General features: G+C 35.4%; 1 protein-coding gene and 1 pseudogene across 25 annotated transcripts in view; both read right to left on the bottom strand.

Moving 5' to 3' along the window:
• Positions 1-25,979, bottom strand: part of GPHN (gephyrin) — a 672,536-nt gene that overhangs the window by 395,679 nt on the left and 250,878 nt on the right. For all 25 annotated transcript variants that reach the window (XR_010151161.1, XR_010151162.1, XM_063793562.1 and 22 more), the window contains one exon: positions 9,032-9,089. Coding sequence is in view for 22 of the 25 variants with exons in the window: in XM_063793562.1 (XP_063649632.1) it covers positions 9,032-9,089 (58 nt within the window). In the remaining 3 variants the exon portion in view is untranslated. The remainder of the gene's footprint in view (positions 1-9,031; positions 9,090-25,979) is intronic.
• Positions 23,984-24,647, bottom strand: LOC134808368 (probable ribosome biogenesis protein RLP24; annotated as a pseudogene).

The following is a 25,979-nucleotide window of genomic DNA, read 5'->3' as shown; positions in this document are numbered from 1 at the left end:
AATTTTTGGTACACATACTTTTAAGATTGCTGTTTTCCTGGTGGATTGAGCCTTTCACATTATGGGATGTCCTCTCTGTCTCCAGAATTTTTCTTGTTCTGAAGTCTACTTGGTCTGATATTAATACAGCCACTAATGCTTTTTAAATTTTATTTATTTATTTATTTTTTATTTTTGAAATGGAGTCTCACTCTGTCACCCAGGCTGGAGTGCAGTGGTGTGATCTTGGCTCACTGCAACCTCCACCTCCCCGGTTCAAGTGATTCTCCTGCCTCAGCCTCCTGAGTCGTGGGGTCTACAGGCATGTGCCACCATGCCTGGCTATTCCTGTACTTTTAGTAGAGACAGGTTTCACCATGTTGGCCAGGCTGGTCTAGAACTCCCGACCTCAGGTGATCCACCCGCTTCGACCTCCCCAAAGGCTGGGATTACAGGCGTAAGCCACTGTGCCCAGCCCACTCCTGCTTTTTTTTTTAAATTTGTGTTCACACATAAATCTTTCGCCATCCTTCTGTATCCTATTGCTTACTACCTACTTATGTCATCGTTTTTGAAATTAGTTTCTTTAGAATGGCATTTATTGGATCATTTTTTAAAAATCCATTCTGTCAAAATCTGTCTTTTAATTGGCATATTTAGGTTATTTATATTTAAGGTAAGTATTAAGACCATAGGCCTTAAGTCTGCCATTTTATTATCTATTTTCTGTTTTTGTCCTGTTTCTTTTTCCTGTTTTTATATGCTTGCTTATTGTGAATCACTTAAACACTTTTTAGAATTCTACCTTTATTCATAGCGTTTTGAGTATATTGCTTTGTATACTTTTCTTAGTGGCTGTTCTCAGTATTACAATATACAGATATAACTTACCACACTCTACCAGTATTGACATTTTATCATTCCAAGTGAAATACAGAAATCTTACCTCCATTTAGGCAACTTTACCCTTCCACATTTTAAATATGATTGTGTTAAGTATGTACATATATAGAATACCATATTATACAGTATAACTGTGATTTTAAAAATTATAAGAAAATACAATCTATTGTATTGACCCATTCTGCTGTTTTCTCCTTTCTGAAATTTCAGGCCTTTTTCTATTACTTCCTTTCCCTTTAAAGAATTTATTTAGCCACTCTTTCAGAGTGGTTTTCTAGTGACAAATTCTTTTAGTTTTCTCGTTTGAGTATGTCCTTACTCATTCTTGAAGAATAACTTCATTGAATATGGCATTTGTAGTTGACAGTTCTTTTTTCCAGCACTTGAAAAATGTTGTGCCACTTCCGTCTGTTGCCCCCTGTGAGTTTTCTATATTGGTGATGGTATTTCTCAGTTCTATAATTTTCATTTGGTTCCTTTTATAATTTTTGTTTGGCAAGATTTTCCATTTTTTCATTTTTAAAGAGAATTCATAGTTGCTTATTGAAGCACTTTTATAATAGGTGCTTTAAAATCTTTGTCAGATAATTTCAACACCTGAATCTTCTTTGTGTTGGTGTCTGTAGACTGTTTTTTTCTCTCTCATGCTGTGATTTTCCTTGTTCTTGGTATGATGACTGATATTTTTATTGTCACCTAGGACATTTGGTATTTTATATTTGAGACTATTTAATCTTTTTTAGCAGATGTCCCCCATGTCGCAATGTAACACAAGGGCCTTATGGACATGTATGTTCAGCTTCTGCAAGGTCTCACCGACACCACTCTGGCAAAAGTGAAGCACTGATTCACACTGCTTAATTTAAGACTGTAAGGTAGAAGTTCAGCTCCCCTCTTGGCTCTGCTGAGACCTTTCTGGTGAAAGTTGACATTACCTTGCTCCACTGTTGATACCAAGTAGGGGCACATGCTAATACCAAGGGTGGGGGAGAGTAGATGGTTGACTCATATTGTGAGCAGAAGTACGAATAGCCTCACCTGGCTTAGCCTTGTTGATACAGCTGGGGGTAGAGGTTCACCTCTCTGCCAGGCCTCACTTACGTGGGAAAGGAAAGGTGAAATAGTGGTGACTAGCTCTACTTTGTGCTGCCTTGTTAAGTCTCACTGCTACTGAATGGGGATGGAGGCTCAGCTCATCACTGGACTCCACTGACACTACCCTGCTGGGAAAATTGGAGCACAGCTTGTTTCCACTGGGCTGGTGATAGATCAACTTCTGCTTGGTTTCAACTTTAATATCATAGCCAGGAAATCAGAGTGACATCTGCTCTGCCAGGTGAAAGATGGAAGAATAGCTCCCTACTCAGCCCTGCTGCCACCACCAGGTGAGGGATTCAGAACTATGCCACTTACTTCTGTGGGATGGCAGGGGGTGATGTGGAATATCAGCTGCCTGCTTGACTCAACTGAAACTATAAGGGAACTGAACAGTTTTTCCATTGGTGCTTAGCTGTAGTAGGGCAAATATTGCTGAAAAGCCATTCTTGGCTCTTAGGTGACCCTTGTCCTTGTCTGTTGGCTAGACAAACAGGCTTTTGTAGGGGTATTTTTTGTTTACGCCACCTGTTGGTGGTTCCAGGTTGAAGGCTTTCTTCAGTATCCTGTCCAGAATATACAGGAGATAATAAGGAAACCCAAGTAACTCACTGCCATGTCATTTCTCAATTCCTGAGGTTCCCAGGTAGCCAGGTAGTCTGCCTTCTTCTTTGCATCTTTCAGAATCTTTCTTTCTTTCTTTTGGTTTTTTTGTTTGTTTGTTTGTTTTTGAGATGGAGTCTCGCTCTGTCATCCAGGCTGGAGTGCAGTGGCACCATCTCAGCTCACTGCATCCTCCACCTCCCGGGTTCAAGCGATTCTTCTCTTGCCTCAGCCTCTCAGGTAGCTGGGACTACAGACGCATGCCACCATGCATGGCTAATTATTATTATTATTTTTGTATTTTTAGTAGAGACAGGGTTCCACCGTATTAGCCAGGATGGTCTTAATCTCCTGACGTCGTGATCCGCCCGCCTTGGCCTCCCAAAGTGCTGGGATTACAAGCATGAGCCACCGCACCTGGCCCAGAATCTTTCTATGTTTATTTTATAATGCCTAGGCATTTTTAGTAGTAATAGGAAGGATCTGGAAGGAATGAAGGTACTCCATCTTGGCTGGAAGTCTCCTCAGCAGGAATACTTTTGAAACATGACAGAGATATTATAATGTTATCTGGAGCAATCAATACATGAGCCAATAAAATAAAAAAGAAAAACAACACAGGACCTTTCCTACTATGCTAAAAAAGCACTATAATCAAAACCATACAGTGCTGAGAAAAGAATAAATAGATTAATGGAACAGAAGTTCAGGAAAAGACAGACTTAAGTATGCATATGTCCTAAATTGGAAAATTTAGTATAAGATACATGAGGCAAAATTCAAACCAGTGGGGCAAAAATGGACTTTTTCATTAAGAATTATCCCTCGGGATTTTTCCCATGGGCTGGAAAAACAAAGACACATTTTAAAAATATTGTATCAATTTAGTCACCTCACATATAAATAAAATCTATAGTAATATACATTGCAGACAAAGAATATTTAAATATATCTATTTAAAATAAATGCATTCAAGATGGTAGTGTAAACTGGCATAACTACTTTAGAAAAGTGAGATTTCAGTCAGGAAAGTTGAAAATACATGTTTCTTAATACCCAGGAATTCCACTCTTCAGTATACACTTCAGAGAAACTTATACATGAGTACCAGGATGCTCTTATCATAATGTTTATAGCATCACTTTTCATAATCGTCCCAAATGGAAACAAGCTAAATATTCAACAGTAGGATGTCTCAGTGATCTGTGGTACAGTGGTGTACTTTACAATTAAACAAAGACCTTAGTTACAGTCAATAACATGAATGAATCCTACAAAAACGGTTGATAAAAAAGCAAGGCACAAAAAAACTGCATACAATATGATTTAATTCATATGAAGTTCAAAGAGAGCAAACATGAATTGTAATGTTTAGGGATGTGTATATAGTTGGTAAAACGGAACAAAAGCAAGGAATTGATAATGATAAAAATCATAATAGTAGGCCGGGCACGGTGGCTCACGCCTGTAATCCCAGCACTTTGGGAGGCCGAGGCAGGTGGATCACTTCAGGTCAGGAGGTTCGAGACCAGCCTGGCCCACATAGCAAAACCCTGTCTCTACTAAAAATACAAAAATTAGCTGGGTGTGGTGGCGCATGCCTGTAGTCCCAGCTACTCAGGAAGCTGAGGCAGGAGAATTGCTTGAACCGGGGAGGTAGAGGTTGAAGTGTGCTGAGATCGTGCCACTGCACTCAAGCTCGGGCGACAGAGACTCCGTATCAAAAAAGAAAGAAAGAAAGAAAGAAGTCAGAATAGTGGTTACATCTAGGGTGAAAAAGGGACTTCTGATTGGGCCAGGAATTTATTCACTCTTTATGTGGCTAAGGGCTAAGAATCCATTCAGTTTTGAAGTGATTTATTACAATCAATAAATATATGTGTAATTGAAAAAATTTACGAACTAGATAATTTCTGGTGCTAGAAAACTGTGAAAGATTCCCACATCTGCCAAAATGTGATTTATGTTTAATCAGTCATATTATTTTAATAACAAAAATACATATGCATATTTATTTATACATGGTATATACTATAGGTAGCATATCAAATTCAAACTCAATTGTTCTGTTTAGACAATGTAAGATTACTCAGATATTACCCAACTGAAATGAACATTACATCCGTATGCTTCACATTTCTTTCAGCTAAAACAAAAACGATTGTAACTGATTTCAGCTGAAAATGCTAATGTGCCATCAAATATTGGTGAAATGTTTTAGAACAGTTTTTCTTTGAGTACTTTGAAAGGAAGATGAATTCCTCATTTTTTTTAATGCCTCAGGCCTCAAACTCTTGAGTTATTTTAGATATAATACCAGTAATCGACGGAAAAATTATGTTACATATCATCCATGAATCCTGCTTTTTTTAAAAGGAATCTCCTGAGGGATAACTCTTGTAACTCTAAAATAAAAAAAGCACACACAATGAAAAAAAAAAGCTGATTCCTTTAGGAAAAAAATCACTATTTAAAAATAGGCAAAGTCCTGCTAATTAATTAAACCAATTAAATAATATATTAATACTCTGCCTTTAGGGTAAGTTTTCCTTAAGGCTACATCTTCAGCCCAATTTTAATACCTCATATAACTTTTCCGTGAGATTCCATTCACTGACTAGCATGGCCTCAATTAACTCTCTTGTATGAGGACAAACCTTAATATCAATTACTAGATTGTGTTTCTCTTCTGAGTTCCAGGCTGATTCATTCAATGACTTATTGGATATTTGGTAATCTGAGAGGGACCTCAAACTCAGTAAGTCCAAAACATCCTCTTTCCTATTAATAATATTCTGTCTCCAAAACATCCTTTTTAAGTTAACAGCAACACCATCTACTCAATTTCCCAAGCCAGAAATCTGAGTCAATCTTTCCAATTTCCCCTAAACATCCAATAAGTTATCAAGTATTGCTGATTTTACTTTCTGAAATAATATTTTTCAAATCTTGTTTTCTTCTCTAGCCTCATTGTCACTGCTTGAGTTCAGGTTCTAATCATTTTGTGCCTACATTCCTGCAACCTGGTCTCCTTCCATCTAGGTAGAACCTCTTCTCTGCTGAAATCACTTTTCTCATTCACCACAGTAAGGCTTTAAAAAAGCATCAAAATGATTATGTTACTTTCTTCCTTAAAAATCACATAAAGGAATCCCATAATTTTCAGGATAAAAACCAAACTTCTTAACATGGGATAAAGGCCTGCTTCTAGCCCTTTATCTTACCAGTCTTTATTTTATACCCTATAATCTGGTATCCTATTATTTCATGTCTATGCTTCTGTATAAAACTCCAATTTCCTGGGGGTTACCTCTTGGAAAGACTTTGCTGATTTACTTTTTCCAATGTCCAGGTGTCCCTTCTATGTATTTCCATAAAACTCTTGGTTTATCTTCATCAGTTAACACACATTTTAATTGTATTATCAGACAGGGTGCCTTTATAATACATAATTTCAATTCAGTATTCTTTACATAAATGTTGCTTATTTATATATATTTATTAATTGCTTAAAGTTTCTAGAGTTCAATTTTTGAGTCATTATAAAATATATTTCAAGAAGTAATATCCTCATGCTTTTCCAACCCTTTAACAACATTTGATGATATTTTTAGAAGTCATTATTGAATGTCAAATAAAATCTTTATTCAATTTCCTCATATGAAAAATGAGAGATCTGGATTAGACCTAAAGTTCCTCCTAGCTAAAATATTTTACAAGTTCACACAAAGTTGGAATAAATTTCTTGAAATTTTTTTTGAAGCTAGAATTACCACATTAATTTCTGATGTTGACCATACATTAGAACACTTGACATACTGAAGCTAATAGTGTATCATATAATAGATCAATGGGCTTACTTGATTTAAAAATAATGCAAACAAATTACAAGATTTTTTTCTTTTCAAAAATGTCCCTTGAGGCTGGGCGCAGTGGCTCATGCCTTAATCCCAGCACTTTGGGAGGCCGAGGCAGATGGATCACCTGAGGTCAGGGGTTCAAGACCAGCCTGGCCAACTTGAAGAAAATTTATCTCTACTAAAATAAAATTAAAAAAAAATTAGCTGGGTGTGGTGGCATGTGCCTATAATCCAAGCTACTCGGGAGGCTGAGGCAGGAAAATCACTTGAACCCAGGAGGTTGGAGGTTGCAGTGAGCTGAGATCATGCCACTGCACTGCAGCCTGGGTGACAGAGCGAGACTGTCTCAAAAAAAAAAAAAAAAAAAAAAAAAAAAAAAAAAAAAAAAAGCCCCTTGAGTCTTGAGTCATAGAATTAAATAATTATTTTGAATTGAATTTGAATTTATTGAAAGATTTGAATTTATTGAACTTGATATTGAAAAGTTTAATCAAATCAAGCTTAGTGATTTGTTGAGATCTTTACATGTCATTGTTAACAATTTAACCAGTATTGTTTATTCTTCATTATTAATATCCAATTATTCAATCTTGCTTTTGAAAAAGAACAATATATTATGTTAGAAAATTAATATTCCATAAGACTTAGTAAAATGTTAGAGACAGAATAATGTCATAATGCTCTAATTTTTAAAGAGTAAGTCAATTTTTCATTACTGTAATGTAAATTTTTAATTGCAATTGGCATATCGTGTTTTCAAAGGAACCCAGAAAAATATGTACTAAAAGACTGATACTATTTCACTGAGCAGTGGTTTGTAGTTCTCCTTGAAGAGGTCCTTCATGTCCCTTGTAAGTTGGATTCCTAGGTATTTTATTCTCCTTGAAGCAATTGTGAATGGGAGTTCACTCATGATTTGGCTCTCTGTTTGTCTGTTATTGGTGTATAAGAATCCTTGTGATTTTTGTACATTGATTTTGTATCCTGAGACTTTGCTGAAGTTGCTTATCAGCTTAAGGAGATTTTGGGCTGAGACGATGGGGTTTCCTAAATATACAATCATGTCGTCTGCAAACAGGGACAATTTGACTTCCTCTTTTCCTAACTGAATACCCTTTATTTCCTTCTCCTGCCTGATTGCCCTGGCCAGAACTTCCAACACTATGTTGAATAGGAGTGGTGAGAGAGGGCATCCCTGTCTTGTGCCAGTTTTAAAAGGGAATGCTTCCAGTTTTTGCCCATTCAGTATGATATTGGCTGTTGGTTTGTCATAGATAGCTCTTATTATTTTGAGATACGTCCCATCAATACCTAATTTATTGAGAGTTTTTAGCATGAAGGGTTGTTGAATTTTGTCAAAGGCCTTTTCTGCATGTATTGAGATAATCATGTGGTTTTTGTCTTTGGCTCTGTTTATATGCTGGATTACATTTATTGATTTGCGTATATTGAACCAGCCTTGCATCCCAGGGATGAAGCCCACTTGATCATGGTGGATAAGCTTTTTGATGTGCTGCTGGATTTGGTTTGCCAGTATTTTATTGAGGATTTTTGCATCAATGTTCATCAAGGATATTGGTCTAAAATTCTCTTTTTTTGTTGTGCCTCTGCCAGGCTTTGGTATCAGGATGATGCTGGCCTCATAAAATGAGTTAGGGAGGATTCCCTCTCTTTCTATTGATTGGGATAGTTTCAGAAGGAATGGTACCAGTTCCTCCTTGTACCTCAGGTAGAATTCAGCTGTGAATCCATCTGGTCCTGGACTCTTTTTGGTTGGTAGGCTATTGATTATTGCCAGAATTTCAGCTCCTGTTATTGGTCTATTCAGAGATTCAACTTCTTCCTGGTTTAGTCTTGGGAGAGTGTATTTGTCGAGGAATTTATCCATTTCTTCTAGATTTTCTAGTTTATTTGCGTAGAGGTGTTTGTAGTATTCTCTGATGGTAGTTTGTATTTCTGTGGGATCGGTGGTGATATCCCCTTTATCATTTTTTATTGCGTCTATTTGATTCTTCTCTCTTTTTTTTTTTATTAGTCTTGCTAGCGGTCTATCAATTTTGTTGATCCTTTCAAAAAACCAGCTTAGGATAGCATTGGGAGATATACCTAAGCTAGATGACGAGTTAGTGGGTGCAATGCACCAGCATGTCACATGTATACATATGTAACTAACCTGCACATTGTGCACATGTACCCTAAAACTTAAAGTATAATAATAATTTTTAAAAAGACTGATATTATTTAAAAGTGGTGAAGGCTTATAGGGAAAAGAAATTGCAACAAGATAAAAAGATAATCCATTATGCACACCAATGCTTATACACAGTGTTTTCTTATGTAGATTTTTAATGAACTACACAGGAAAGGGTTCCTTTTTGATTCTCCTAATATTGTAGTAAGAAATTCATTGCAAATGGCAGATAAATCTGATGGTGATTATCTGATACATATAAATTTTTAATTCACTATAACTGAGAATTAAATAATATTCTAACATAGCCAAATATCAATGGCATAAAGAAAAAGCAACTCTTCCCCACCCCTCACCAAGATGCTAAATGTTTGTAGAGGTGAAAAATGCCATACTATACCTTGATTTCTTCTATTTCGTCTGGTACTATCTTGTATGCTGATATAGTCCCACCCAACCTGAAATTAGGAGAAGAAAATATTCTCAAAACCAGCAATAGTGTTTAAAATGTATGAAAGATTTCTGCCATTACCATCAGAATGCTACCAATAACTCCCAGTATTCACCCCAACAACCATGGAGGAAAAACAACCATTTTGTGCATATATTTTCCATGTATTAGTTTAAAAGAGGTAGATAATGAATGACTATTGAAAGAGAAAATATTGTTAGATTTTTTACCCATAACTAAGCTCCTCTTATTGATGATTTTAATAATGCTGAAACTGTCACTTTTACTGCCGTATTCTGTCACAGCTAACATGCATCAGGAACTGACAGCAAACATGTTTGACTTTTTTAAGAAAGAAATCATAGCTTTTTACTTTTTATAGTAGCTTTAGGTTTACAGAAAAATAGAGCAGAAATTAGAGCATTCACATATTTCTGCCCTTCCTTCCCCATGACCTTGTTTCCCTTGTTATTAACATCTTGCATTAGTGTGGCACATGTGCTACAACTGGTGAACGAACATTGATTCTGCTTCTTTTTTTAAGTAATTTGAATAGGGAGTCAGAGAGACGTGTGTGCCCAGCACTGTCCAAGGGGAAGAGATGAGAATTCGGGAGTTACAGATAATTTAATCCTTAAAATGTTCTTTGCCTTGAGACAGTGATGCCATTATACGTCATATTCAACTGTTTGAAATATTTTTTAGAAAGCAACTAAGCTTTATATAAGATCATGTGCCAGGTATGTATCATATATTATCTAATTTAATCCTTGCAATTATCTCTATTATAAAAATGGGAAAATTGAGACAGAAACATTCAGTAATTTTTCTTAAGCAACTGAAGGAACTAGCAAATGAATGAGTTGAGATGTACAAAAGTGTAAAATACACACCAGATTTTGAATACTTAGTATGAAAAACAGAATAATTTTAATATATTGACTACATGTTAAAATAACATTTTGATATATTGGGTTAAATGTATTATTAAAGTTAATTTCATCTGTTTTTACTTTTTAAAATGTGGCTACTTAGAAACTTTAAAATTACATACAGGGTTGTGGCCCCCAGCACATCTCTATCAGGTACTCTAGGCTATTAAACTCCAAATTACCTAACTGCCTTTGTTCTAATTCAGCGCTTACCAAGGAACCTTCTGATTACTTATCTGCACTTATAAGTATACCTCAGTAACAAAAAAAGGAGTATCATACGTAAGAGACTTATGTATTCTGGACCCTTTAGGATATCTCCTCTCCCAAATGTAAAATAATAAATACCATTCTGGTTTCCATTAAAAAAAAAAGATACCCAACCAAATGATCCAAAAACTATGCTTATTACTTGGGTGACAAAATAATCTGTACAGCAAACCCTCGTGACATGCAATTTACCCATGTAACAAACCTGCAAATGTACACCCTGAACTAAAATAAAAGTTGGAAAGAAAAAAAAAAGAACGTACAGGTTTTAATCTCACAATTTCAGTGGCATTCAGAGAAAAGGCATGTTTTAAAGCAAAGGTGTAGTATCTGAGCAGACCTGGAGTTACAATTTTACACAAGACAACAATGTTTGAAATTTTCCTACAGTATTTTAAATAAAGTATACTTTTATATCATTTCCAAATGTAGCTATATTTTTAAAATGTTTTAACAGAGAAAAAATAGTTGAAAAGTGGATACATGTTAATGGTACAAAGGAAGGACCTTTGATTTGCTCTATTTGAACAATAATATAATTATGGAAATCATATATAAAATCAGATAGAAATAAAAGTTGGGTTAGAGAAAAATTATGTTCAATTACTTTGAAAGTTCCCAACTGAGAATCACACACTGACTAAACAGGTCATTAAACAATATAAGTGGAATACAAGACTTTTTGAGAGAAAAAATATACATAGGTTTAAAAATGCTAAATTATATTATAAAAATGTCCAACCTCAGGAAGAAATGCGTTGAGAAGCACGACAAGTTTAATAAGTAAGGTAAAATATATGCATTATTGCTAACCATGTCTTACTAATGCTTTGGGATAAAAGTAAATTTTTTTTTTCTAATTGCATTCAAATTATTTTCTTATTTGTGGTACAGCACTTTGAGGAAATAACAATGACAAGATTACAGAAATTAGTCTGAATGATATCTACATTAAAACCTTGTAGATATGGCCGGGCGCGGTGGCTCATGCCTGTAATCCCAGCACTTTGGGAGCCCGAGGCGGGCGGATCACGAGGTCAGGAGATCGAGACCATCCTGGCTAACACGGTGAAACCCTATCTCTACTAAAAATACAAAAAAGTAGCCGGGCGTGGTGGTGGGCGCCTGCAGTCCCAGCTACTCGGGAGGCTGAGGCAGGAGAATGGCGTGAACCTGGGAGGCGGAGTTGCAGTGAGCCGAGATTGCGCCACTGCACTCCAACCTGGGCGACAGGGCGAGACTCCATCTCAAAAAAAAAAAAAAAAAAAACTTTCTAGATATGATGCTCAATTACCTTATGTCAGCAGTCAAGATGACAAAATATAAAGATTATCTAGGGCCCAATGATAGTAAAATACTCTATGTTTGACAATATTTAGAACTGACTTCAGGGCTAGGTTCACTGGCTCACGCCAGTGATCCCAGCACTTCTGGAATCCAAGGTGAGAGGATTTCTTGAGGCCAGGAGTTTGAGACCAGCCTATGCAACACAGTGAGAGTCCACTTCTTTAAAACAAACAAAAAAAAGGACTCTTACATCAGTGATGTGTAAGTTCTAAAGAAAAAGAGAGTCACGACCTAGGAAAGATATTATTAAAGATTTCCCCAAATCATCTGGTGCGGTGGCTCATGCCTGTAATCCCAGCACTTTGGGAGGCCGAGATGGGAGGATCACGAGGTCAGGAGTACCAGCCTGACCAACATGGTGAAACCCCGTCTCTACTAAAAATACAAAAATTAGCTGGGCGTGGTGGCGAGCACCCGTAATCCCAGGTACTCAGGAGGCTGAGGCAGAAGAATAGCTTGAACCCGGGAGACAGAGGTTGCAGTGAGCTGAGATTGCGCCATTGAAACCCAGCCTGAGCAATAGAGCGAGGCTCCGTCTCAAAAAAAAAAAAAAAAAAAAAGATTTCCCCAAATCAAAAATTCCTAAGATTTGTTAGAAAGCAAGTCTATTATTGGCAGTGATTTATTTTCTTGTGTCTAATATTTCTGGTACTCAACTATCCCCATGTTATCAGCCTTCAGCCTGTGAAAAGCACGCAAAAGAACTTATTACCTGCCATCTTTTTCCTGACATACACTTCATTGGACAAGTCTGCCCGATTGCACTTCCCAAAGTAGGAGTAGCTCTGCTCTTTACATGCCACTCAGTCTGCACAGCGGCAGTCTTCTCTGGGGAGACCAGAAAACCTAGGCTACTGAGCCAAATGGTAGAGGAAGGAAATGGTCTGGATTAAACAGCAATGAAGGAAGTAAAGGAAGAAGGGGGAAAAAAAGTCCTGTGATTTCAAGGGCAAGGCATTAATTTTTCTAAAGTGCTCATATATTAAATCATATCTAGAATAAACTTCAACACTGGGGCAAACAGTATCTGTATAATTGTACACATACCAAGGGGACGGTTTTAAAGACCAAATTTATTTGAAAGTATACATTATTGCTTTTTGTTTAAAAATTTATTTTCATTTTCACACTATATCTGATTCTTCTAAAAATTCTTTGATTTTTAAAAACATATATCAGAAATAACAGGGCTGAGGTGATAAATTTCATTATTTTAAAGAAGAATATGAAATTGGTCATTAGGATGGGGAATACTCTATTCAGGAAGAAATAGTGCTAAACGTGTACCTGTGAATTTGGCCATTATTCATTATTCGAATACATCTTTGAAATAATCTGACAAGAAGAAATGATGTTTCCAATCTCTCTGACTTCCTCTTTTGCCCTTCTCTCTGCTTTTAAGGCTCATGTGATTATATTGGGCTCAACCAAATAATGCGGGATAACCTCCCTATTTTAAGGTCATCTGCAATGTCACTTTTGCTATATAACATAACTTATTCACAGGAGTAACAAAAGCAGGTGAAAGTCATGAGTCCAAAATTCTGCCTACCACGAGGTCAAAGATTAAAAGCAGGGCCTGCTATCTAAGTAATCAGATGGGACTATGGCCCACCTATGGTTAACTGTGGCTTCTCCCAGAATGGTAGCAGTGGAGATGGAGAAAGTAAATAATTTCAAGATATATTCTAGAGGTTAGAATTAACAGGAATTAATGATGGATTACATACACATTGAGAATTTGGACAAAAGAGGAGTCAAGGGTCAACACAGGGTTATCTGTCTTTTTTTTTTTTTTTCCTAAAGGACAAAGGTTTGTTGTTTTGTTTCACAAAAGTGGAATTTTCAAAAGATAACGTTTACAATAGTTTACAAAATATCAAATAGTCAATTCTCAGTAGTTGTAATAGTTATTTCTATAAAATTGCCACACACTCTGAAAGAGCTAATACTGAACCACTGCTCCTAGGAGAAATAAAAGTTTAGATTGCTGCAAGCCTGTGGTCACAACATTTTCATCAATAGATAGATATATAAACTTGAGTTATGTGTGTTTCTGTTTGAAGACACCCAATCAAAAAACCAAACACCGCATATTCTCACTCATAGGTGGGAATTGAACAATGAAATCACATGGACACAGGAAGGGGAACATCACACTCTGGGGACTGTTGTGGGGTGGGGGGAGGGGGGAGGGATAGCATTGGGAGATATACCTAATGCTAGATGACGAGTTAGTGGGTGCAGCACACCAGCATGGCACACGTATACATATGTAACTAACCTGCACAATGTGCACATGTACCCTAAAACTTAAAGTATAATAAAAAAAAAAAATTGCAATTTTGCAATGCCACCTTGGCCGTAAGTCTAGCATCCACATATGCCTTGATCTCTTTCTGGCTATATTCTATTCTATTGGGCAATTTACCTGCCCTCGTGCCAGTGCGGTAACTGGTCGAGCGAGTTCTCCCAGGTTAACTTCTTCAAGAATGTCTTGTTAATTCAGGGTTATCTGTTATCTCTGGGTGGCTACTATTCACCCAAGAAAAGACAATATGACGAGAAGGACATGAAAATTAAAGGTATATTTAATAGAGTATTCGATTGATTACATAATGTAAGCTAGGTAAGGAGGGAAATGAAAGAGGTAAGGAGCCAATCAAAAAGAATTGGAGGTCCACGGTGATCAAAGATTTATCACAGTTGAATTACTAGAGGGAGTTAAATAGAAAGAAGTGACAACTGAAGAGAGTGATAACTGAAATGAAAGTTATAGAGGAGTGATAGTTATTAGTAATGAAAGGAGCTAGGGTGTGACCATTGGAGCCAGTGGCTTAGGAAGGATGAAGGACATCATTGGGTGAAAGATGGTGAAAGAACTGAAAGGCCTGAGAATCCTTTTATTCATCCCATTTGAATCTTTCCAGCAGTCCTTTCTTATCTATACGGGATATGTTCCAAGATCTATACTGGATGCCTGAAACTGAAAATGTACTGAACTCTCTACATACTGTTTTTTCCTACACACACACCCCTATGATAAAGTTTACTTTTTAAATTATTAACAGTAATAGATTAAGAACAATAATAAAACAATGATAACAATATACTATAAGTTATTTTTATAATAACTTTCTCTCAATATTAATATTTTTGGATGGCACTTGACTGCACGTAACTGAAACTACAGAAAGTGAAACTGTGGATGGGGGGGACTACTACGGTATTAATATTTTTGGAATATCAGTGTTTCATGGAACATAGTGTGGCAAATGCAGAATCAATAAACATGCACATTTTAGTTACTACTAAAGGTAAAAAGCTGTGATATGTGTATATAACATATTGCACAATAGAAGGGTTGAAATAGATTCTTGTTACAATTTTCTACAGTAACTTTCATGGTTTATAGGTTTCATTAATATTAAAGGTACCATTATAGTAAAATCCAAAACTATAGAAACTCTAGTCCAGACAACCTAGGCAATACCATTCTGGATGCAGGAATGAGCAGAGTTAGTGACAAAGATGCCAAAAGGAATTGCAACAAAAGCAAAAATTGACAAATGGGATCTAATTAAACTAAAAAACTTCTGCAGAGCAAAATAAACTATCAACAGATTAAACAGGCAACCTACAGAATAGGAGAAAATTTTTGCAAGCTATGCATCTGACAAAGGTCTAATAGCCAGCATCTATAAGGAACTTCAACAAATGTACAAGAAGAAAATGAACAACTCTATTAAAAAGTGGGCAAAGGATATAAATAGATGCTTTTCAAAAGAAGACATACATACAGCCAACAATCATGAGAAAAAGCTCAACATCACTGATCATTAGAGAGATGCAAATCAAAACCACAATGAGATACCATCTCACACCAGTTAGAATGGCTATTATTAAAAAGTCAAAAAATAACAGATGCTGGTGAGGTTGCAGAGAAAAAGGAACATGTATACACTGTTGGTGGGAGTATAAATTAATTCAAGCATTGCGGAAAGCACCGTGGCAACTCCTCAAAGAGCTGAAACAGAACTCTCATTTGATCCAGCAATCCCACTACTGGGTATATACCCAAAGAAATATAAATCATTATATCATAAAGACACATGCAACGTATATGTTCATCACAGCACTATCCACAATAGCAAAGACACAGAATCAACCTAAATGCCCATCAATGGTAGACTGAATAAAGAAAATGTACATATACATATACACCATGAAATACTATGCAGCCACAAAAAAGAACAAGATAATGTCCTTTGCAGGGACTTGGATGGAGCTGGAGGCCATTACCTTAAGTGAACTAATGCAAGAACAGAAAGCCAAATACCACATGTTCTAATTTATAAGCAGGAGCTAAATGATGAGAACACATGAACACATAGAAGGGAACAACACACACCGGGGTCTATTGGAGGGTGGAAGATGGGAGGAGGGAGAGGATCAAGAAAAATAATTAATGGGTACTAGGCTTAATACCTGGGTGACAAAATAATCTGTACAACAAACCCCTATGACATGAGTTTACCTATATAACAAACCTGAACATGTACCCTTGAACATAAAATAAAAGTTAAAAAAGGTAACATAATTTTTAAAAACTCTACATAGGATCAAATATTTAAAAATACTTTTTAAAACTATATCAGATAAGATCCTGACTAACATACACTTTAAGAAGTGAAAGATTAGAATTCAAATTTGGTATATTTCATAGATGATTGGTAATTATTGTAGGTACTCTAGCATTATCTATATGCTTCACTGTCTTGACACAGAATCATACCTCTTCAGCCTCATGTCCCAGTATTACAATCATCCCTTATTCCACTTCAGTATACTTATTAAAGTTTCAACAATTCAAAGTCACAAATAGCTGCCCAAAGATACAAATTTTTACACATATCCACATTTTTCTACACACTGTCTAAAATGTTCTTCTCTAATGATCCTAGCAGACAAGTATATATGTATATTATATATATAGTATACGTATCTTTTAAAATCTAGACGACTAGTCAATTATCTTGAGGAGTTGTTTCAAACATTCATCTTCTATTCCCTTAACGCATCCTTCACCCCATGAATGCTTAGAAATAAACTCCTATATTCTACCTTTACTGAGTACCTATTTCTATGGTTTTACTGTATAACTCTGGACTATAATGTCTTCTTCTTCTGCAAAGTTGTTCTATCCATTATTGAAAGTGGGGTACTAAAGCCCCCAACTATTATTGTTTAATTGTCTGTCTGTCCCTTTAATTCTGCCAGTTTTTGCTTAATGTATTTTGAAACTCTGTTTTTGGGTACATGTATGTTTATAATTGTCATGTATGCCTAATGGATTGATCCTTTTATCATCATAAAAAGTCCTGCTTTCAAAGTCACTGCTCATATAGCTCTTTTCCTGCAGAATATTGAAAAGTCAGGAATAGTGTCAGCTATTCATTTCTGTGTTCCAAAACTTGGCCTAGTGTTTAGAATAAAGCAGGTATGAAATAGAATTTTTAAAAATCAATTTTAGTTTTCAATAACTTAAAAGAGAGATTATCTTCTCTATAATCATCTGGTAATCTATTCTAATTTCTCATGCCATACACTTTTTTTCCATTAGGATAAATAATTTGAAAAATCCCTCATTTTGCAATTTATATTGATGTTATTTTGCTCTTGCATGTATATACCAAACAGATGGCCATACTCCTCTCCATATATACCAACTCTGTATACTAGTTGGTTAGATCATTACTCAGTTTTATCTTTAGTAACTTAAAAATTCCCAGTTAACTTTAAACTTCTTCATAAATTTGATTTTCTAAATCTTTGTATATTTTAGAGGTTTTCCTCTGAGTTATCTCCAAATTCTTCAAATAGATCCATATATTTATGAATAATTTTCATTTGTGTACTCTTATTTATATTGTTTTGAACTTTTGTTGGCAATTCGTAAAACACTATTCATTATGACTATTAGATCTTTTCCTGATATGTGCAAGTATTCTCTTCTTTAGTCTGTTTAGTCATCTCAGATACACTATTGATAACTGCAATTATTTAATAATCCTTTGAGCACTTACTACATACAAACATTGTTGTATGTTGCTGGGAATCAGTGATATAATTTATTATAAATGTATGCTATTTAATTGTGGCTTGGACATGATTGATACTTGACAAGTCTTCTGATTATCTTTGTAGCTGGCTCACACATCTACTGGCATGAGTAGCAACTATTCCGTTTATTCTGAAAGCAATTACTCTATGTATTCTGATAGCAATTCCAAATTTCCATTTTCCCCCTAAGCTTATAACACATACCTATATCAGATAAATTTGCCCTCTGTCTTACTAAGAAGACAGAAGTTACTGATAAAACACTTTCTACTTCTCTAGGCTCAATCCCAGAATTTTTCACTATTTTCACTCTTCATTTTCCCTCTTTTCTTTTTCTTTTTTTTTTCTGTTCAAAAAGTGAGTCTGCAATAGAACAAATAGAAAGGATGATAATCTCTCTAGTACTCCTTGGCAGCCTGGATTAGAAACTGAAAAAGTACCAGGGAAAGATATACAGGGCTAGTGACTAGCAATTTAAAAATTAAAGAAATTCAGGGGAAGGACAGCCCATTGTCCTTCCTTAGAAGTCCTAGGGAGTCTCTTCCCATTAGAAGTCTGAGGGGACTAACTAAGGGAATTATAGATTCAAGTCTTTAGTCTTATATATTTACTACAGAGAGTGAATATAATGAGTAGAAATGCGTAATAGGCATCTTGAAATATTTTAAATAAATCTTTTCTTTCATATTACTTTTCTTTTTCAACACATAGTTTGAAAAATTAAAAGCTTATATGAAGTAACTCTACTTATAAAGACAAAGGTGGAATTTGAGGAGAGGATTAGGACCAAGGAAGTTGAGAAGCTAACTATATTGAAAGCCATCAACAGGGACACTAAGTTTTTTTTAAAATGGGGGGAAATAATGGACTTAGGAAAGAAAACTATAGTTGGTAAAATCACTGTTCTAAAAAGACTGGAAGCAGAGGCAAGATTAATGAAATTTTTTCTTTGTTTTGCAGCAGCTTGACTATAGTATACCTGGCTTTGTGTGTGTTTGCACATACGTATGTATGTGTATATATACATATACAAACACATGTGCATATAAAATTTATCTTGCTTCCTAAATTTTTGCTTTGATGCTTTTAATTTTACAAAATTCTCAATCAGTATTTTTTCAAATATTGTTTCTATATCATTCTGTCTATCCATCCTTCTTTTGGGAATATTGCACAAATGTCAGTTATTTTTACCATGTGCCATACGTATCTTAGGTTCCTTTGGTTTTACCTTTCATTTTTCTGTGTGTATTTCAATGTGGCGTTTTCTAATGAACTGTCTGTTCATTTACTGTTTTTGTGAGTCTAGTGTTTCATTCAATATATCTAAATGCAATGAGTAACTAGTAAATATCTAAAACTATAGTTTTTCTCTTTTTTTCAGTATTTTGCCTTCACTCCTAAAGTGTAGTCCTTCTAGGGTTCCAACTAAGTTTACCAAGGCCCTTCTGCCTTGGCAGGGCTTAAAATTCAGCCTTTCTTCTTAGTCCCATGCACCTCCTGAAATCTCTGCTAACTTGTTCAGACACTCAAATTCTGTTTATTGATGAATTTCCTGGAATTTCAACTCGTACATATAGATATGCATCTTAAGAGTTGGCTAAAGTTGGCTAATGACAGAAAGATTGTCATTTTCCACTTGGATTCCAGTCTTCCACACTAGGAATTGAAAAATGCTCTCAGGGAAAAAGTTAGGGTAAATGTGGAGTTCATTTCCAGTGCTTCTATTCTTTTCTCCCAAGAACCATTATCCCTCAAGTCCTGCTTAAACTGGTTGTTCTCCAATTCCTTCAAACAATTGTTTTATGTATTCTAGCTAGTTTTCATAGAATCTACTCCACCACAGGTGGAACTGGAGTCTCTATTTAATCAATTCCTGAATAAGAAAGATTGAAATGAAGAACTAGTACATATCAGCTGAAGTTAATTATCTAGATATATATTTCATTCTAAATAGATGACTATATGTAGATAATAAATTATACAGCTTTTCCATCATAGTGTACATTCAGTCATTCTTTTTTTTTTCTGTTTCAGTAGTACATGTGCAGGTTTGTCATATAGGTAAATTGTGCGTCATGGGAGTTTGGTGTACAGATTATTTTGTCACCCAGGTAATACGCAGAGTACCCAATAGGTAGTTTTTCATTCCACTCCCTCCTCCCACCCTCTACCCTCAAGTAGGCCCCACTGTCTGTTGCTCCTGTCTTTGAATCCATGTGTACTCCATGTTTTCCACTTATAAGTGAGAACATACGGCATTTGGTTTTCTGTTCCTGCATTAGTTCACTTAACATAATAGCCTCTGGCTCCAAAGGCTGCTGCAAAAGACATGCTCTCATTCCTTTATCCAGTCTACCACTGATGGGCATTTAGATGATGCCATGTCTTTGTTATTGTCAATAGTACTGCAATGAACTTACATATACAAGTGTGTTTATGGCAGAAGAATTTATATTCCTTTGGTTATGTATCCAATAATGGAATTGCTGGGTCAAATGGTAATTCTGTTTTTTCTTTCAAATATTGCCACACTGCTTTTCACAATGGGCAAATTAATTTACACTCCCATCAGCAGTGAATAAGTGTTCCCTTTTCTGTGCAACCTTGTCAGTACCTGTTCTTTTTTGACTTGAGATACCCTCTCACATCAGAAAGAATGGGAAGTGGTCAATCAAGGTTCACCCTTCTGTTCTTTTTACTCAAAGATAATCAACAGATTTCTAAAAGATTAACAGTGGTTCTGACATCACATGTTATTTTTCATTTTTTTATTATCTGGATATATAGTAGTTCAAGTTGATAGTATTTTTAAATCATTTAAAGCAACTAAGTGCATACATGCTTAACTATTAAACATGATTATCTTCTTTTTTAAAATAATAATGACTGTCCTCACAGGAGGGCAAAAGAAAAAAGTTTTTAAAAAGTCAAGTAATTCTTTAATTTTTATTGTATTTTAAACTTAGAATACTAATCATGTACAATAAGTAATTATATTATTGTTATATTTTAAATTTGTGCTATTATTTCTATACAATAGATTTACTGATTTTTCTTGATGATATATAGCTACAGAAGTTATTCTGTATATTTTTCCTTCAGCTTTTTAAAGGTCTCAATCCATTCTGTGCTTAACTTTTTAGACCTGTTTCAAGTTTGTACCACTTCTCTGTATTTATCTCAGAATACTGTGGAAAATTAAAAGCATAAAATCTAGAGTCAGTTTACCTAGATCAGAATCTCAGCCCTGACCTGGCACGTATTTGTTGTGTAAGTTTAGGCATGTTTTCTTAATTCATCTTGCATCAGTTTCCTGATCCGTAAAATGATTAAAAAAAAAAAACCTACCATATAGGATTAACTATATGAGTTAATCTAGGCCAAGTTTACAGAACAGTACTTGGTACAGTCCTCCCTGGGTATCCTTGAGGGACTGGTTTCAGAACACCTTCCCTCCCCCTGCAGATAACAACATACACTAATGCTCAAGTCCCTTATATAGAAAGACACAGTATTTGTGTGTGACCCACGAACATCCTCCTATCATATACTTTAAATCAGTGGTTCCCAAACTTTTTGGCACTGGTTTCATAGAAGACAATTTTTCCAAAGATTGGGGGGTTGGGGGCATGGTTTTGTGATGATTCAAATGCATTACATTTATTGTGCACATTATTTCTATTCTTATTACATTGTAATATATAATGCAATAATTATACATGTCATCACAATGTAAAATCAGTGGGAACCCTGAGCTTGTTTTGCTGCAGCTAGACAGTCCCATCTGGGGGTGATGGGAGACAGTGGCAGATCTTCAGGCATTCGATTCTCATAAGGCGCACACAACGTAGGTCCCTCACATGTGCAGTTCACAATAGGGTTTGTGCTTCTATGAGAATCTAATGCTGCCACTGATCTGACAAAAGGTGGAGCTCAGGCGGTAATGGGAGTGGTTGTAAATACAGATGAAGTTTTGCTCACATGTCTGCCGCTCACGTCCTGCTGTGTGACCTGGTTCCCAACCAGCCATGGACCACTACTGTTCAATGGCCCAGGGTTTCGGGAACCCTGCTTGAAATCATCTCTAGATTACTTATGATACCTAATACAATATGAATATTATATAAATAGTTGTAATATGGTATTTTTTATTACTTTTATTGTCTTTCTCTAAATATTTTTGATCTGCAGTTGTTTGAATTCACAGATGTGGAGCCCACGGATGCGGAGGAACCCACAGATGTGGATGGCTGACAGTATATAGTATGCATGTAAATAAGTGTTAGGTATTACTATTTGCCTTTAGCCAAAATTGAAGATAGAAGACATTCTGATTTATATTACCATATAATCTATGACTTAAAGACCAAAATAATTTTGGAAAATAAATGTAGCTATTGTTTTAAAATATGGTCAAAATTGATTCCTAAAAGCCTTTGATTAGAAACTCCCCTGTTTAACACTGGTAAATACAGTCATCCTTAGTGAGGTTAAATGGGTACCTTTTTACCTCACCATTCTTTTTTTCTACTATTTTGGTAAATGTGGCCACCATACTTTTGAGAAGAGTCTTTGCTTCCACTTTACTCGGGAAGAAAAGAGAATTAGAATCTACTGAGCATTTCTAATAGGCATTGTGTTAGGCATTTTTACATATACTGTTTCAGCACTATACCTGAGGTTCAGAAAAGTTAACTTGCTCAAGGTTATGAATAGAAAACAGTCTGCTACTTAGAACAATGTCATCCCAGAGCCCAGACTTTTTTTTTTTTTTACTATGTGACACTTCTCTGCAAATCCATATATTTCTTAGAATTAAATTTTCATATATAAATGCTGTCATAACGACAAGATTGTTCTTCAGATTTTACACCATGGAAAGGTAATTATCATTAAAGATATCGACCATAATATATTCCTCATTTTAAAGAACTTTCACATAGGTTGGCCAGTGGAATATAATCAGTTTGTATTATTATGCCTTACATAATTCCTAAAGAGAAAGTAGTTTACAAAGAAGCAAATTAGGAAATCTTTCAAGAGCTTTAACATTCTGACATGAACCATTGGTAATTAGTATATTAATTAGAAGCCTTTATTTAGAAATATGCCATTTCTCTTATTTGCAGTTTTATTTAGTGGTCATATTTTTAATGAACACTAGTAAAATTCCATTGTAATTCTTTTTTTTTTTAACCTTTCAAAAGGTTTTATTTTATGTGCAAATAATGAACAGATGGTGTACCCATAAATTCTACTTTCCAAAAACAGGAGCTTTTTAAAAGAAAACCACATAATAACTTTTAAAGGGCACTGGGATTCCTCTGCTTCTACATCATTGCTAGGCTAGAAAAATAAAGTATGCTCTACCAGGAATCACAAGTTAAAACTGAGTATTCTCCCCAGTACTCTGGAAGGCCGAGACGGGTGGATCACGAGGTCAGGAGATCAAGACCATCCTGGCTAACATGGTGAAACCCAGTCTCTACTAAAAATACAAAGAAATTAGCTGGGAGTGGTGGTGGGTGCCTGTAGTCCCAGCTACTCGGGAGGCTAAGGCAGGAGAATGGCGTGAACCCAGGAGGCGGAGCTTGCAGTGAGCCAAGATCACGCCACTACACTCCAGCCTGGGCCACAGAAAGAGACTCCGTCTCAAAAAAAAAAAAAAAAAGAACTGAGTATTTCTCCAAAATGGAAATTCTAGAGTGTAGTGTCACTCCAGGCAAAGATTATTCAGTTCTCATCCCCAACATCCACAACTACCTATCAGAAGGGTTAAACCAGGTCAAAGCAGTGCAGCATAATTAAGCTTCATCAAACAATGTCATTATGCTCTTCTAAGATGCAAATAAACGAAAACAGGAAATACTAAAATCAAAATAATATTTGACACTGTCATACAAATTGTTAGTTTCTTGTTGTATCCCCCCTTCTATAATATTAATAAAGGGAATATTTTACTGTAAATAATATTTTATCACTAGCCATGAATTTTTGTCACTAGTTATTATACAAATGCTGCCTAGTGCCATTATCCAAATGGCATAACCATTTTACGTCCACAATTCACTTCCATAGTTATAAGTAGAATTTTCATGATTTACATTAAGTATATCTATCAGTGAAAATTTAGCACTGAGATGCAATCTAATATCCGTAATATCTGATGTTTTGTAGATGGAAATGTAGGAAAGATATATTAATCACTTTTCATTTAAGTGACCTATGTAAAAAATAAACTAATAATTTAGCAGTTCCAAGTCTCCAAAGGGCATCTTCAAATATACATAAAAGAAATGGTTACAGAGATTTTTAAGAAGCATCTTCCATATCCACATCCTCTGGTAACTGCTATACCATTTTCTCTTCCAACTGCTTCCCTTTGCCTGCAAAAGGGGCTCGGATAAGATGGATGTTTTGCTTGACTTCTTTGATATCCTGAACTTTCTGCCGCTCTTTTTCTTCAATCTGTTCATTATAAATTTCGCTTGGCATTTCTGCTTGATCTCTTCAACTCTCTTCATTGCATCAATACTTTTATTCCATAGCTCTCTCTGTATTTGATAGGTTCATTTCTATGTTTTTCAAATTCAAATGAATTATCCACTCTAAGCGCTTTGCCAGCTGCTTTATGGAATGCTTTGGTTCACCTAACTTTGCGAGGATTATGCTTCTTTTTAAAGTTTTTATAACATTTAGATTTACAAAATCTGAACACCTTGCAATCATTGTGGATGAACATCATGCTGTGGCCAGGGTAGATGGGCCCCGAACAGAAATAACACTTCTCGATATGCATGTTGAACCCGCGTGGGCCCCCACCAACCCATTGTAATTATTTCATATAATATGGATACAATAAACATTCATTAAAAACTTATAGATTATATGACAATTTGACAGACCTCATATAAATTAACCTCTTACGATATACAAAGAGTGCAAAACATAATTAAATGAGATTACAGAGTAATTTTTAAACTACACAAGAAACACTGTGGCTCTCTAAAGATTATAAAGACTCTTGATACACTACTAAAATTTTATCTATTTATTAAAATAATACTTCTAAACACTTTTGTTCTTTCACTGAATATTCACTGAGAACTTATTATGTGCTAGGCATTATTTCATGTGCTAGATAGAAAGTTAACAAAACACATATAGTAATTGTATTCATGGATCTTACATTCTACCGGGGGAAATGGGTAGTAAATGAGTAAGTAGAAAATTTCAAATATTGTAAGTGCTGTAAAGAAAACATTATAAAGAGGATGATGTCACATAATGCATGAAAACAACTTTAGATTGGGTGGTGCTATTTAACCTCTGAGAAAGCAATAATTTAAACAGAGGCCTGTGATTATCTTAGTAATTGTATACATGTAAAATAATAAATCTATTCTAAAAATATGCAAAAACTATAATTCAGAAGTCTCTCTAATTTAAATTTTCAATATTTGATTTTAATTAGTTATATTACATATTTCACTTATGTATACAGTGCACAGACCCTATAAAGCAGTCACACAATGGAAACTACAAAACAACCAGCTAACAACTTCACCATATGATCAAAGCAGCCTCATATATCAATATTAACCTTGAATGTAAACAGTCTAAATGCTGCACTTAAAAGTAACAGAGTTGCAAGTTGGATAATAAAACCAGATTCATCCCTCTGCTATCTTCAACAGACCCATTTCACGTTACACCAACAGGCTTAAAGTAAAGAGCTGGAGAAATACTATGCAAATGGAAAACAAAAAAGAGCAGGGGTTGCTATTCTTACCTCAGATAAAAAAGACTTTAAACCAACAACAGTAAGTATGTTTAACTTATGGTAATATTGTTATTTGCATCAGTGCAATAAGAATCCATTTTCTTTTGCAACAGGACACAATTAGAGAAACTGGTTGTTTTACCAAGGCTTTGAGTAGAAGGTTATGCCTTCCTTTAAGGAATCAAGCTTGACTTGCAGAGCCCCTTGGGAAAACTGGCCTCATACCTTGTCTACACAGTCCCTGTACAGGGTTCCTAACCTGTGGTGAGTAAAGAATGTCACTTTCTAATAGACCCAGGAACCCCAAGTTATCTTGGGACCTCAAGAGTGGAATTTACCCAACTCACAGGCATTTGAGGGTAGAAACCCATGGCTGGGCTAGGCTTTAAGAAAGTCTTATCTGAGATTCCTTGTGGAACAGAGTTCCATCAAAGCCAAT

This window comes from Pan troglodytes, chromosome 15 (assembly GCF_028858775.2).
Source record: "Pan troglodytes isolate AG18354 chromosome 15, NHGRI_mPanTro3-v2.0_pri, whole genome shotgun sequence".
Lineage (NCBI taxonomy): Eukaryota > Metazoa > Chordata > Mammalia > Primates > Hominidae > Pan > Pan troglodytes.
Note: the sequence above shows the minus strand (reverse complement) of the source record. Positions and strands in the feature narration are given on the sequence as shown.